This window comes from Colossoma macropomum, unplaced genomic scaffold (assembly GCF_904425465.1).
Source record: "Colossoma macropomum unplaced genomic scaffold, Colossoma_macropomum, whole genome shotgun sequence".
In the NCBI taxonomy this organism is placed as follows: Eukaryota; Metazoa; Chordata; class Actinopteri; order Characiformes; family Serrasalmidae; genus Colossoma; species Colossoma macropomum.
Window position 1 is genome coordinate 23,268,774 of NW_023494798.1, and position 13,505 is coordinate 23,282,278.

General features: G+C 42.1%; 1 protein-coding gene across 5 annotated transcripts in view; it reads right to left on the reverse strand.

Annotated features, from left to right (window-relative positions):
* The window catches only part of gse1 (Gse1 coiled-coil protein), a 290,630-nt gene that overhangs the window by 27,706 nt on the left and 249,419 nt on the right, over positions 1 to 13,505 (reverse strand). For all 5 annotated transcript variants that reach the window (XM_036584594.1, XM_036584596.1, XM_036584595.1 and 2 more), the window contains one exon: positions 11,794 to 11,991. In XM_036584594.1, the coding sequence (XP_036440487.1) occupies positions 11,794 to 11,991 (198 nt within the window). The remainder of the gene's footprint in view (positions 1 to 11,793; positions 11,992 to 13,505) is intronic.

Genomic DNA, 13,505 nt, shown 5'->3' on the forward strand with positions numbered 1-13,505 from the left:
CACCAGCCCACACTGCTCCACTGCAGCTATAAAACCTTATCACAGCCTTCTCTAATACATATTTACACACATCATACACTTTACAGATGCGTTCAATATATCTATGCTGCTGTTGGCCATCTTATTGTTTTCTCCAAATAAACCTCTTCCACACAAATAAAGGAAAAACAAAAAACAGCCCAGAGCCGCTTCAGAACAAGCATATATTAAAAAAGAAAAGGCTCTCGCCAGGTAACTGGGATGACTTTCCTTACAAACAGTAGCAATGCTCGCCACCCTCTTCACAGCATAGGATCATCCACACTACATGAGTATAGAGAAATTCATTAAACGGATGAGAGCTCTTAATATCCTAGCAGGGCCCTTTTCTCTTTGAGTCCTCATATATCTCTCACACGGGAAGTGTTTACTCTCAGAGAGCTTCAGACCTGGCCACTGAACTCCAAACCCTAGGGCCCAATTCACTGGAAAAGCCCTTACACCAACATTTGATTGAATTTTGTCCTTGTCGTCCTAGAAATCCAGTCATGTGGAGCGTCTGAAAGCGGTGTATGGTGAAAGAGCTACCATCACACACACTGCCTTGCGTAATGCACAACACTGGTCTCTAGTTAGCTACTACAAGGCCGTACTACAATACATGACGTGTTAAAACCTTCCTGTCCTGGGGAACGCCATTAACAGCTGACATTTCTGAGGAAGGCTTTTAACTGCAAAAGGGACAAAGTCGGTCGTCAAAGGAGGAGGAGGTGGAGAAGGAGAGATGGCATTTGCCAGCTTGCTGGATGGAGTAATTATAGAGCTGTTGCTGACTAAAAGCTGTCATTAATGATGCATGGGCTGGATTCAACCTGTGGCTACTGAACAGGTCCTTTGGAGTAGCTAACTGTCTATCTGTGGACCACAGGCTTAAATGATCTACTGTATTTTACCATATTTCTACATTCTATACAGTTATGATTTGTGAATAAAATCATCTGTGCAGGGTCTACTTGATTAAACTGATGTAAATTTACTTTCTTGATAAAAGAGCAATTACTGGTTGAAAGGTTTCATGATGATAATGCATATTTTAAATTCTACTGGTCTGTAGTACATTAAGATTAGATAATATTAGAAACAGTCATTTGCATTCATCTTTTCCCACTTGATCGGTTTCCCAGACAAGGATTAAGCCTAGTCCTAGGCTTCAGAGCATTTGGATTAAAGGTTTTCTTTATTGAAAAGAAAATGTAGTCCAGGACTAGGCTTATGCTGCGTTCCACTTGGCTCGGAAGTGGGAAGTCAGAGCGAGTATTGTTAGCAACAAGCTAGCCAGCCAATGCTATGAGTAATGACTTTATTATTCATGCATTACCATTTCAAACCAGTGATCTTTATGGTCAATGCTATAGTTTAACCAACTACTGTGTCTACAAAAGTAAATCTCAGTAAAAGTAGAGATGTGGTTCTTTATTGCTATTGACAGTATGAACAGCCATGTTGATTTGACATCATACTCAGAGCTCGAAGTAGAGAACACCATCCTGACTTTCCAAGCAGGAATTTACAGTTATAGGGGTTTTTCTTTGATTTTTCCTTGTCAGAGGTGGAAAATTCAGAGCTAATAGCTTAAGTTAAACACATCAGTAATCCCTGTCCAGGAAACTGACTCATAATGTTTACGTTTTAAATTAAGTACTTTTAAAGGCTTCCTAGCTTATCTTTTTGACAAGAAAGTGTTTTGCCATCTTTTACAGGCTATCACAGTTCAGTTAAGTCCATTGTAATTGTTGGACCACTTTATAAAACTTTTCTGGCTACTTAAATATTCCATAATAAATGTTAGATTACTCAATTACTAATATAATCAATAATGCCAGCTTTCATCCTGAGCTACAACCACCAATGTCAGCTCTGATGCTTTGTGAACTAGAGGTCATATAAAGCATTCAAGTAAGGGTCCGACCTGCTATCTTTTGAACATGTGAGAGAAAAATGGTCAATGATCTTATTCAAGATCAAAAAGGTCAACTCATTTTTCCTTTAGAGAGAGATCTAAGGTCAGCTCTGGCTATTTGTGGCAGCAAAAGAGAACGGCTGAACCAGTGACCCGACCAAGAGAGAGGAGAGAGCAGGATGAAGAGGTGCGAGAGGGGGTGGATGAGATGAGGCAACGGAACGTTATGAGGTGAGACAGAAAGGAAGTGTGTCGTGTCTGAACAACAGCAATTAGTAGCCTACTCCCAGCTCGGGCAGCCATTAGTCTGCCCTCTCTCACTCAAGCAATCAATACACACTCAGAGCACAGAGCCTTTTAATACAGCCGTCACATCTCAGAGAGAGAGAGAGAGAGAGAGAGAGAGAGAGAGAGAGAGAGAGAGAGAGAGAGAGAGAGAGAGATGAAGAAAAACAATAAAAAGGCACTTAAAAGTAGTAAATATTAAGGGAATGGAAAAAGTGTGAAGAAGTGAAGGGTCTGCAGAACAACTAACACATACAAGGCTTCTAGTTACACATGCAGAAATGATGTGTCTGAGACAAATACAGTACAAAACCAAGTGAGATATGTTTCAAGCAAGTGCTACACACATACGTACTCAGATGTACTGAAAAGCAAAAAGATCTTTTTCTGTTGACCTGCTCAATGTTATGGATAGTAGGGGTGTGAAATATCGAACAAAACTCACTGTATTCATAGTTTTTCTTTTTTTTCTCTGGTTCACCTGAAAATATTACGATGTTGTGTATCTCGGTAATCTGTGTTGTGCCGCTAACAGAGAGAACTGAAAGAACGAACCAGTAGTGCCAAAGTAAAAAATACTATCAAAAACTATGTACTGAGTACAATGACTTTTATTTCACATACTGCACTGCATTAAATCCAATTAAACAGGCCTAATTATGCTTTTTTATTTTTTCTCATTTTTGTTTAATGTAACATGCAGTTGGTCAGTGTTTTTAAGTACTGCTCATATCCACAATATGCTCAGAAATGTGGCATATTGTGGCATAATTTATCACAATACTACAGAACATTGTTATTTTTCCCACCCCTAATGGATGGGCACAGATACACACACATACACACACAGTCACTACTGATTATATTATGACAGCTAATATACCAATTATTTTGACGATTGACTAATCAGAATTTTTAATAAATGCCCGAAAAACAAAAAGATATAAATGAATGAGCAAACTACATATCGCTGCTTTTTTCAGTTTTTGGCATAAATTGAAAATGCCAGTTGCTCTTTACATTGGGTGTAGAATTCATGATGAATGGACTATAAGAAACGGCCCACAATGACTTGGAAAGAAATCTGGTTCTACTGACTTACCTTTTCCTGTAAAGTTACCATTTTGGAGATACGAGGTTTTGCTCCGACAGCAACGATACAGCCCTTATAGATCTAGCCTTTCAAAATGTTAGAAAATTAGGAAAAATATGAAAACATAATGCGGCAAAAATAAATGAACAAACAAATAAATAAATGCAAAAGTGTGTGCTTCTTACAAGTAGGAGAATTTAAAACATGCACTATCATCAGGAAGATTGCCAACTAATCACTGTCAATTTGCAGAGATGGTATTTTTGTTGATAACTTTTTCAAAAAAGTTAATGAGTTTAACTGTAATCATGGTTAAACTCATCAGTAATCATGATGGCTCTTGTAAACAATTTAAGCTCAAAGTGCTTTTAGCAGTGCAAAGTACACAAGAAGCCTGTAGCCATCAGAGAGACAGAGCAAGAGACAGAGAAAGAATGAAAACGTGAGAGAAACAGAGAATGAATGAGAGATTATGATCATCTAACAAGAAGCCTCTTTATCTTTTCCGTCTGCCCTCTCTCGCCATCACTCACTTCTGCTTTCACATCTTTGTTTTTCCTGATCTCACTCTCTTTTCCCTCTGCTCTGCAGTGAGCCAGGACACTGTGAATAATTCAGTAGGATCAGGACAAACAGGCAGGTGAGAAGTGAGAGAGTCCCCATCCCTCTCTTTTGTTATTTCTTCATCTCATCTCTCGCTCTGTTTTTCCTCGAGCTGTGCTCCTCATCCCCTCTAATTTCAGTGTGTATTCCTGCAGGCATTTCTTCATACAACGTCCCTCCCTCACCACTATCCCAGCATATTCGGGGTGTTTTGCCTCCTGTTGGCTGAACGAGGTGTGCTCATTATTTTCTATCCATGTATTTACACCAGTTACAGTGAGTTAAAGCAGGAGAATTACTACTGAATGCTTTAGAATACATCCGACACGTGATTTGTTGAGAATGGGGTGTGGGGGTCGGTTTAAAATGGACAGAGCAGGATGGGGTGGAGGGGTGGGGGGATAAACACTCTCCCTGGTGGGTTTTTTTATTTGCTCATCTTCTCTTTGAACTCTACCCCTAGCACACACTCGCATACACACAAACTGGCTCCCAAACAAAGCTCCTGCTGCCTGCAGCCAGTCTCCGCCCATCCTCACTGAATTCCTGGAGGTCCGTGCCTGAATGGCCGTGAGCCACCAACCCCCCCTCCCCCAACCCAACCCCAAAAACGTCATCCGGGCAGATGGGTCTCTCAACGACACGCACGCCATCTGAGGCTCCTCAAACTGGTGTCATTTTATGATATGCTAATAGCATTCAAATCTATTCAGCGTGGCTTGGTCTGTGCAAGCTGCTTGAAAAAGGAAGTAATGCCCATAGCTGGACATCTCTGATACATTGTGACTGCAGAGGAAGCCCAGCTTCATTTGGAAAAAAATGCCACAAATGTAGTTGTCCGTGAGGTGTTAAAATGAATATAAGAAGAAAAAGGAAGAGAGCAAGATAGAAAGAAAAGAGAAAAAAAAATATGAGAGGAGATGAGGGGCGCAAAGGAAGAGCGAGTGAGAAGGGAAGAAAGAGGGAGAGAGACAGGAGTGGGGAAAGAAGGAAACAGAGAGAGGGAGACGGAGAATTGAGAGGGGCAGAAAGACAGAAAAAGAGAGAAGGAGAGAGAGAAAGAGGAGAACAATAAAAGAAGATGGGGTAGGGATAAAGAAGGAAAGAGAGAGCGAGAGAAACGGAGAGTGGGAGGAGAGGAAGATGGACAGACATCAGGAGAGAAGGAGAAAGAGGAGAGAGGGCATAGGAGAGAGAGAGGGGAAAGCAGAAAGGCAGATAAATAGAGAGAAGAGAGAGAGTGAGTGAGAGAGAGTGACTTGTACAGAGAGAGAGAGAGAGAGAGAGAGGAGCAGAGGAGTGGAGTGTGTGTCGTTTTGATTAATGTGTAGCTCTGCTCTCTGTGGGCTCCCCCATTAACCCAGCCTCTCTCTCACACTGCCTACGCGCATGACCGCCCAGCCTGCCCAACACACACGCTCTCCACTCCCCACCTCCTTTCTCCCTCCTCCTCCCTCCTCCCCTCCTCCTCCTGCTCTCGTCTTCCTCCATGCTCCCGGCCTGCATTAGAACAACATCAGCACTTAATTAAACAGGCCATTTCACACCTGGTGTGCATAGCAGTGCTCCGACAAGCCTGCCTCCATATGCTGCCTCTGGTCATGCACTGCCAACACCACACAAAGCTCTGCTAATCTGAATCTCGCTCACAGGAGGCAGTCGGGGTGTGTGTGTGCATTGCATTGTGTTTATGCAAGAGTGGTGTGTTCATCTTCTGAGTTCCACAGTGAGAGTGAGGAAATGTGTGCTGTGTGTGTGAGACAGAGAGACAGAGAGAGAGAGAGAGCGAGAGAGAGAGAGAGAGAGAGAGAGAGAGAGAGAGAGCAGCTGGAAGGTGTGTCTACGTGACTGTCTGTCTGCATGTTTTTACAAGAGCAGCAGAAGTAATGCGGGTCTTCTGAAGAATTACACTGAGGACGAGTGTTCGCCTGTATTTGTGTTTCTGATTGTATCTGTGCTGTTATCACTTTGTCTGCTACGTGTGGATCCTTGCACTTTATCTGTATGTGTATGCTTGTGTTGCACCATGCGCTTGGAGGCTGTGCCTCTGGGCAGGGTCTTGGATGAAACAGAATATGTATGTATGTGTAAGAATATGTTTGTTTTAGGCACTCCGTTAGGACCAAATGGCTTCCTTGTGATATGAAACCATGACAATTCTGAACAAATGAGGACATTTGGTCGGTTCTCACAAATGCAGCTATTTTGGGAACTAAAACAGCCAAAAGATTGCCCTTGGGTTACTGAGGTTAAGGTTAGGTTCTGGTGTAGCACTGCACATGGCAGTAATGGACGTACTCATAAATACCATAAACTGAGCGATGTTATGTCACAAAATGCTTTTCTGAGTCTATTGTGGATATCGTCCAACTGCATGTTTCATTACAAAGACAGCAAACCTCAGAAAATAATATTGTTCTGCATTTTGTGCACCATAAAAATGTCTTGAAGTATTGTAATGTGATATTTTTGCCCCTATTAATGAGTATAGTAACACCAATAAATATGTGTGTTTTTTTTAGGACTTTGTGGGCACCAAATATCTTCATGATGATAAAAAACCTTGATAGTCTTTTCAAAGTGAGGACATTATATTGGCCCTCACAAACAAACATGCTGTCTTACCACTAATGCAGTTTCTCAGTTTTTGGAATAAGCATGGAAGAGCATAAATGTTGCCTTGTAGTTACTGAGGTTAGGGTTAGAGTTAGATTTAGGTGTAGGTTTAGAAATGCCACACTACAGCAATATAGATGTAAATTGAAGTATAGGAACACCATATGTGTGTATGTGTGTGTGTGTGTGTGTGTGTGTGTGTGTGTGTTCCCTCTGTGCGCAGGCTGCTCTCTCGGCTCCAGATGGAGAGGTCAGTACTACTTGGCCATTTTCCTCATGTCTGCTCTGGCCACACAAAACATGGCTGCCCTGAGGGCAACACCACACTCCTCCCCCACTACAGCCACAGGCCCTCTTTCTCTTACCCCCCTATTCCTTCCTCTCTCTCTCTCTCTCTCTCTCTCTCACCAACCTCCCAGAGAAAGGATGAGCCCTTTAATATCTGACTCCATAAGGAGCAGGATAATTAATCAGACAGCAGCAGCACACCTGCAGAACCACAGCACAGAGAGAGAGAGAGAGAGAGAGAGAGAGCAAGAAAAAAGAATGAGAGCAACAGAAAAAGAAACAGAGAGAGAAAGAGCAAGATAAAAGAAGGAGAGAAAGAAAGAAAAGGATGACAGCAAGAAAAACAGAGAGAAAGATAAGGAAATAGAAAAGTATAAGAGAACATAGATAATGAATTTGAATACATTAGAAAAAGACTGTATTGTACGTTGCTGTTGTTCATGTGTTGACCTGGGACTGTGATATTATGTATGAATCAGGAAACCAGCAAACTTCCTGTAAAAATCACAGGAAGCATGACTTTTTTTTAAACCAGCCACCAAAATAAATGCAGCCACATCATCAGCAATATCAGTTAGTCAGACTGCTCATTAGTCACCAGTCACAGTGTAGTGATTCAGTGTTTCATCAAAGGCTGAGGTGGGACAGCGTCCACTGCGGGCAGCAGCTGCGTGAGAGTCTCGGTGCTCAGCAGGGTGTTTGTGTGTGTGTGAGGCAGGCTGCTGAGGTTAAATGAATAGAAGTCTATTAGGATTACACTGCATATTCACACTGAGTGAGTTTAGGGCATGGTAAGGCCAGGCTGCAGCACATATGCTGGTTGACAAGAGCGTATGCTAAAAGGCTAATGCCTGCCAGGCACCACAGGGGATTACACTGCTGACTCTGCGTGTGTGAGTGTACAAGTCTGCCTGCTTGTACCTCTAGCAACAACCTATAAATACCAGTTTTCGGAAAGAGTGTGGGCGTGGTAGGACTGAGCAAGATGACGACGTGATCGTTATTGTTATAAATGACGTCACAATGCGGTTTTATGAGCCTTTTCTGGATATTGTTAGCAATTCGGGAACACTGAACAACTGAATGTGTCATAAACAGACAGACAAATTATAGAGCGCGTAAACAACAGCCAGGATATTGTAACAGCATAAACTGCATAGCTGAGGACCGCTGGCCTTTATAACATTATTTTAATCTCAAATGACTTCCTACTACCTATATAGCACACTGCATAGGTCTTGAAAATATGGCTTCTTCATCCAAATAGTTCACTACATCAGTAGTAGGGTGCCATTTGAGATTTAGCCTTAATATGTTTGTTTATTTTCACCGTTTTTTTATTTTCTTTCTTAAACAGTGTCCTTTTGCAAAAGTAAAATAAAGTAATTGGCAAAATGTTCTCTTCTAGTCTGTTTTAAACTGTGGCACTATTGGTTTGCTGGGGTATTTTTGTTACAAACACTTCATGAAATTAAATATGATGAGTGGAAAAGTCTAAAAATATTGACATACTATTTCTGCCATATCGCCCACTCTTAGGGTGAAGCCTGCGACGAGTCTCACACATTACCTGCCACCACTCAGAAGCACTCTCGAGAGTGTGTGTTTGGGGTCAGTGTGTCTAGTTTTTTCCCTCCTCTCTGACTGTCCCGCGCTCAGCTGGGCCGTCTGGACAGTGAGTCAGCCCGCCCTCATTCTAAAGCAGCCACAAGCAGCCGGCTGAATGGAGCTTCTCCAGAGCTTTTCTTCCCTTTTTAACAAGCTTGTGGCTTAATCATAGTGTGTGTCTTCCCCCAGTGGTCTGTTTTTACACACCACCCACCCTCAGAGAGCAAGAGAGGGAGGGAGGGAGAGAGAGAGAGAGAGAGAGAGAGAGAGAGAGAGAGAGAGAGAGAGAGAGAGGCAAGCAGAGACAGACCAAAAAATGAAGGCGAGACTCTATAAAGGTGTGTGTTCGGTTTTGGAACAGTGTGTGTTTGTATACTGTGCAGGAGGAGTGTGTGAGGGAGGAGAAAAAGGAACAGAAGGAGTGCAAGTGTCTGTGAGGGTGGATTTGTAAAAGATTGGGGTTGTGTGCACTCTTCACAGAGTCATAAATCAAAGTCCAGAGAACAGCTCCAGAGAGAGAGAAAATTAGAAGAAAGCGGCAGAGAAAGAACAAGAGAGGAGAGAGGGAGACCAATGGAGAGCAAAATGAGAGAGGGAAGTGCGCAAGAGAGGAGAAAGATAGGGAGCAAGAAAAGAGAAAGAGTGTGAAAAAAAAGAGCAAAGACTGAGAGAAAGAGCATGAGAGAGGAAGAAGATAGAAAGAGAAGAAAGATGGGGAGGGGGAGAGAGAGAGAGAGAGAGAAAGAGAAAGAGAGGGGGGCTGATTAATAGCAGTGTTTCAGGGGTGGCTGGTTGGAGCAGTAGGTGTAAGGCTGTGCGATGGGTGAATCAGTGGAGAACCATCATATTGTAGTGAAGGCCTGGTAGACCTGAACAGCTTTCCATGCCACACAAGCGCTTCTTATAAAGCTATAAATAAATCTGTAAGCTGGCGCTAATTGGTCCACTAACTGAGATACCTCATCCTTCTGCACGGAGATATGAGACAAGTGCCCCATGTTAAACATCAGAAAGGCATAATTATCAGCAGCGATAACAAAAAAGCATAGTGTAATGTTGTAATAGACACACACGCACACACACAGTCTATGCCACTTATCCCTCTGGGTCCCTCTAATGTCCTAATAGTACAGTGTAACATTAATTCATTTCTCACTTATAGCTCATTGAAATGAGTTAAAGAGTACAGATTCCAAACTTTCGATAGATATCAGATTTGTGTACATACATAGAACTAGAGATATTTTATAGGGATGCACCGATGTAGATGTCATATTTTTCATGCACATATCCGGTGATGCTGATGCAAATACAAAAATCTTTATGAAATGTAGGAACTGGGACTACATCTACCCGGATCTGCATTATGAAGAAATATTATAGGGTTACAAAGGCAGTAACATGGATAAAATGCTAACATTTTGGAGTGGTTTCTCCCTGAATGTTCTGCTCTGAGTACAATAGATACGTCATCAAATATCCAATATCAGACATCAAAAAACATCAAATATCAAATCTAAACACCTGTCCAAGACTAATCATTATTTCAAGCCATTATTTGCACAATTCCAATCTAATTCTGATTTCATTGTGCATCTCTAATAGTTTGTTATGATTTAAGTAATGTTACTGTTGTGAGAACAGCGCTGCTTTGAGAAAAGAAAAAAAATATTCACAGTTTCACCAAATTTTTGTAATTTCTTGACATCGAAACAAACAGCAAAAGTCTAAAGTGCACACTCCAACCTCCTGATATAGACTGGAAATTGAATATAAATGTTGAGTTACTATGTATTTAACTGTGTAATTACATAATTGCCTTTTAATTGCGTAGTCAAACAAAGTAATAGCTCTCAACTTCTAAAGAGCAACAGCAGACACACTAGAGCCACCCATCCGCTCAGCAGGGTGCCGGAGCCACTCCTCTCTCTGTCTGTCTGCCTATGTCTCTCTCTTTCTCTCTCTTTCGTGCTGTTGGGAACTCTGAGCCCCTGGAGAGAGCTCACTCTAGGGGGCAGGAGGCCTGCAGTACATCAGTGATCCTGGCAAGCTCTTCAAGACTTCCTCCCTACAGACAATGCCGACACACACACACACACCTCAGTGTGTGTGTATACACAAACATTCATCACTCAATACCCCCTTTTTTGGCGCACATACAAAAACACTACACATACACATCTGTTTAAGTGTGTGTGCTGTGTTTATGAAAACAGAGGCTCCTCTTGCTGTAGCTGAGGTTAAATGATGGCAGTGAGGGCGGCTGGAGGAGAGCCAGAGAGAGAGAGAGAGGGAGAGAAGAGAGACTCCAGCGGCTCCACGCTTCCTCTAGATTACACACAGCAACCACAGACCTCTGCCCTGACTCTCACACCAGCGTGCACACAGACACACCAAAATAACTATTATCCTCTGTCCCCAATTCCTGATAATGTAATCAAAATCACTAAATTACACATGTACCAAAAGACGTGAGTGACCCTGTGGCAATTAATTTCAAATAAGTATGAATTACTTACTATTTTTAACCTTAATATCCCCTAATAAACTCTACGCTATCAAACCACCGTGTCCACACTCAGTCGGAGCGCTCAGACAATGGGGCTCTCTCCTGACCGGGCCATAAACAGGCCGGGCCAAAAGCCACGAGTACAGCAGTTTCAGCCTGGTCAAAGAGATTACATAGTAAATGCTGTGGCAGAGTTCACACTACCGTTCAAAAGTTTGGAATCACCACTTTCAATAATATTAAATGAATTTTGTTGCAGTTACATGCATAAAATGATTCTCATAGTTTCAAATCATTCATGAGAAGCTAAAAAAAATGTTGAATATAGGTGTAGATTACTCCATAACTAAAAAAGTGGTATAACATTGGTATAACAATGATTAAATCTACTACTCTTCTCCATTAATAACGTCTTAGTGTGTTTATTTGATATGTATGTTCTTGTGTGTGTTCAGATTTTTATCCATGCAAATGCATGAATAGAAATATACTTCATGTTTCAGTGACTTTTTCTTGTTACTCTGATTAAACTAACAAGCGCTTAACCTTAAGTTGTCTAGTTTATGATACGTCAGTCTACACTGTATACGTTATTACTGAATAAAATAACAGTTATAAATATGACAAGTGATTCCAGTCTTTTCAGCAGTAGTGTAAGTGGGTCACTGAGGGCTTCCCGAGGGAACGGCACTTAATTCAGTTCAGTGCGAATTCCACTTAAGGGCTATTAGCATCTCTGCAAAAGAGACACAGGCACCCCTGCGCAGACAGAGCTCAACACTCTGCCACGTTTGAGTCAGAGGGCAAAGGTGATGGTTCATTGGGGTCAGGACCATGATGGACGGGGCTTACCTCGAGGCTCCTCGGCCTGTTTGGCCAGCTTACGGAGGGCAGCGGCGAATCCGGAGTGTGTAGACTGGGCTGCAGGGCTGCCATTGGGCACGATAGAGCCGTTGAGGGGCGACGGCGTGAGGGGACTGACCGTCGCCGTTGTGCGAGTCGCCGTGGAGATCATGCCTAGCGATGGTGACTTTGGCTCATGGCTCATGCCTGCCAGAAAAGAACAGACAGAAATGAAGAGATGATAAGAGACAGCCATAATGAAGGGCTGTTTGGTTTTGTTTTAAGCTCGTAACTAAGGGTGGATTTGAGTCGACTGTGACACACTCACTCTGTCAGTAGCTGTTGAGTCATGTATTTAAGAGAAAAGCCCCATGGCTACAAATTACACACATGCAGATCCACAAACACAGACCAATTGTGCTTTTATAAGCATACCAAAGCTCAAAAGGCACATATACAACCACAGAGAGACTGAATGCCATTGACAGCTGTGGGTGAACGAAGGGGAGGTCAGGGGTTATGCCCTGGGTCAGTCATGACCACAGCTTTGAGAAGAGGGGTCGACGCTGTGTGTGTGCACGCACAGGCTAGGGCTTTGTAAAAAATGCTGAACATCTCAGCTGTATCCACTATCATCATCACCACCAATATCACCAGCACGATCTTAAATGATACAGACATCATTAAAAGGATCGGATATTGGTCAGATGTGACCAATCCACATTCAATTCTGTACATTAGTTAACATTATAATAATGCAATTTTATAAACTTTCTTGAACAATATAATTTAAAAACTTGCACTGGTGTTAGATTGCTCTTTTATTATACATTAGCCTCTGCCAGCTGATTCAGACACATTAAAAACTACTAAACTGCTTGAAAAACAATTATCAGCATTTAGATTTGACTGACCTATCAAAGAGATGACGGAGTGGCACTGGGGTACCATGGTAAACTATGGGCTTTCATTCATTTACTGCATTTGCAACACTCTAGAAATAAGTGTTACGTTTCTCTGTAATGCTAATCCAGGAGGATACGTTTTTATAAATGAATGAATGTATCAGCATCAGTATCCATATCAGCAGATTTGTACACAAAAATCATATATTGGCCTTGGCCCACGATACCCATGTCAGCGCATCCCTAATATGCCATCTCTACCCCTACTGCATAATTTGTTTATGTACTTTGCTGGTACTTTGCTCTAACAGACCACCCTAATAACATCAGCACCCGGTATCGGACGGCACCCTGAGTTCTGCTAATGGATTTAATATCAGGAGAGACAAAGTTGAATTGGTGCATATCTAATACTTTTTCAATCAGTAACAGGCTGCATGATAAATCATCATTGCTGAAGGCACATTAATTACCAGTACCTGCTAATTAGGCTGTTTAATATCCATCTCATCCTTGACTGGGTCTTACATCTATCAGTCTGTCTTGAACAGGAGGACCCACTGTAATTCATATTTGTGAATTCTACAATTACCTCGACATGGAGTCCAACACTCCATGATTGAAACTGTGCTCTTAAATTAGCTCTGCTAAGTGAAGGGGCTCCAAGTTTCCATACACACAGCAATATCTGGACCTGCTTACTACATACACACACACACACACATATCTATCTGCTGGGCTGATGTGAGCTGTGGTGTTTTTCTTCTTCTGTTTTTAGAGAGAGGGATTTACGAGTGCTCCCTTCGCTCTCCAGCT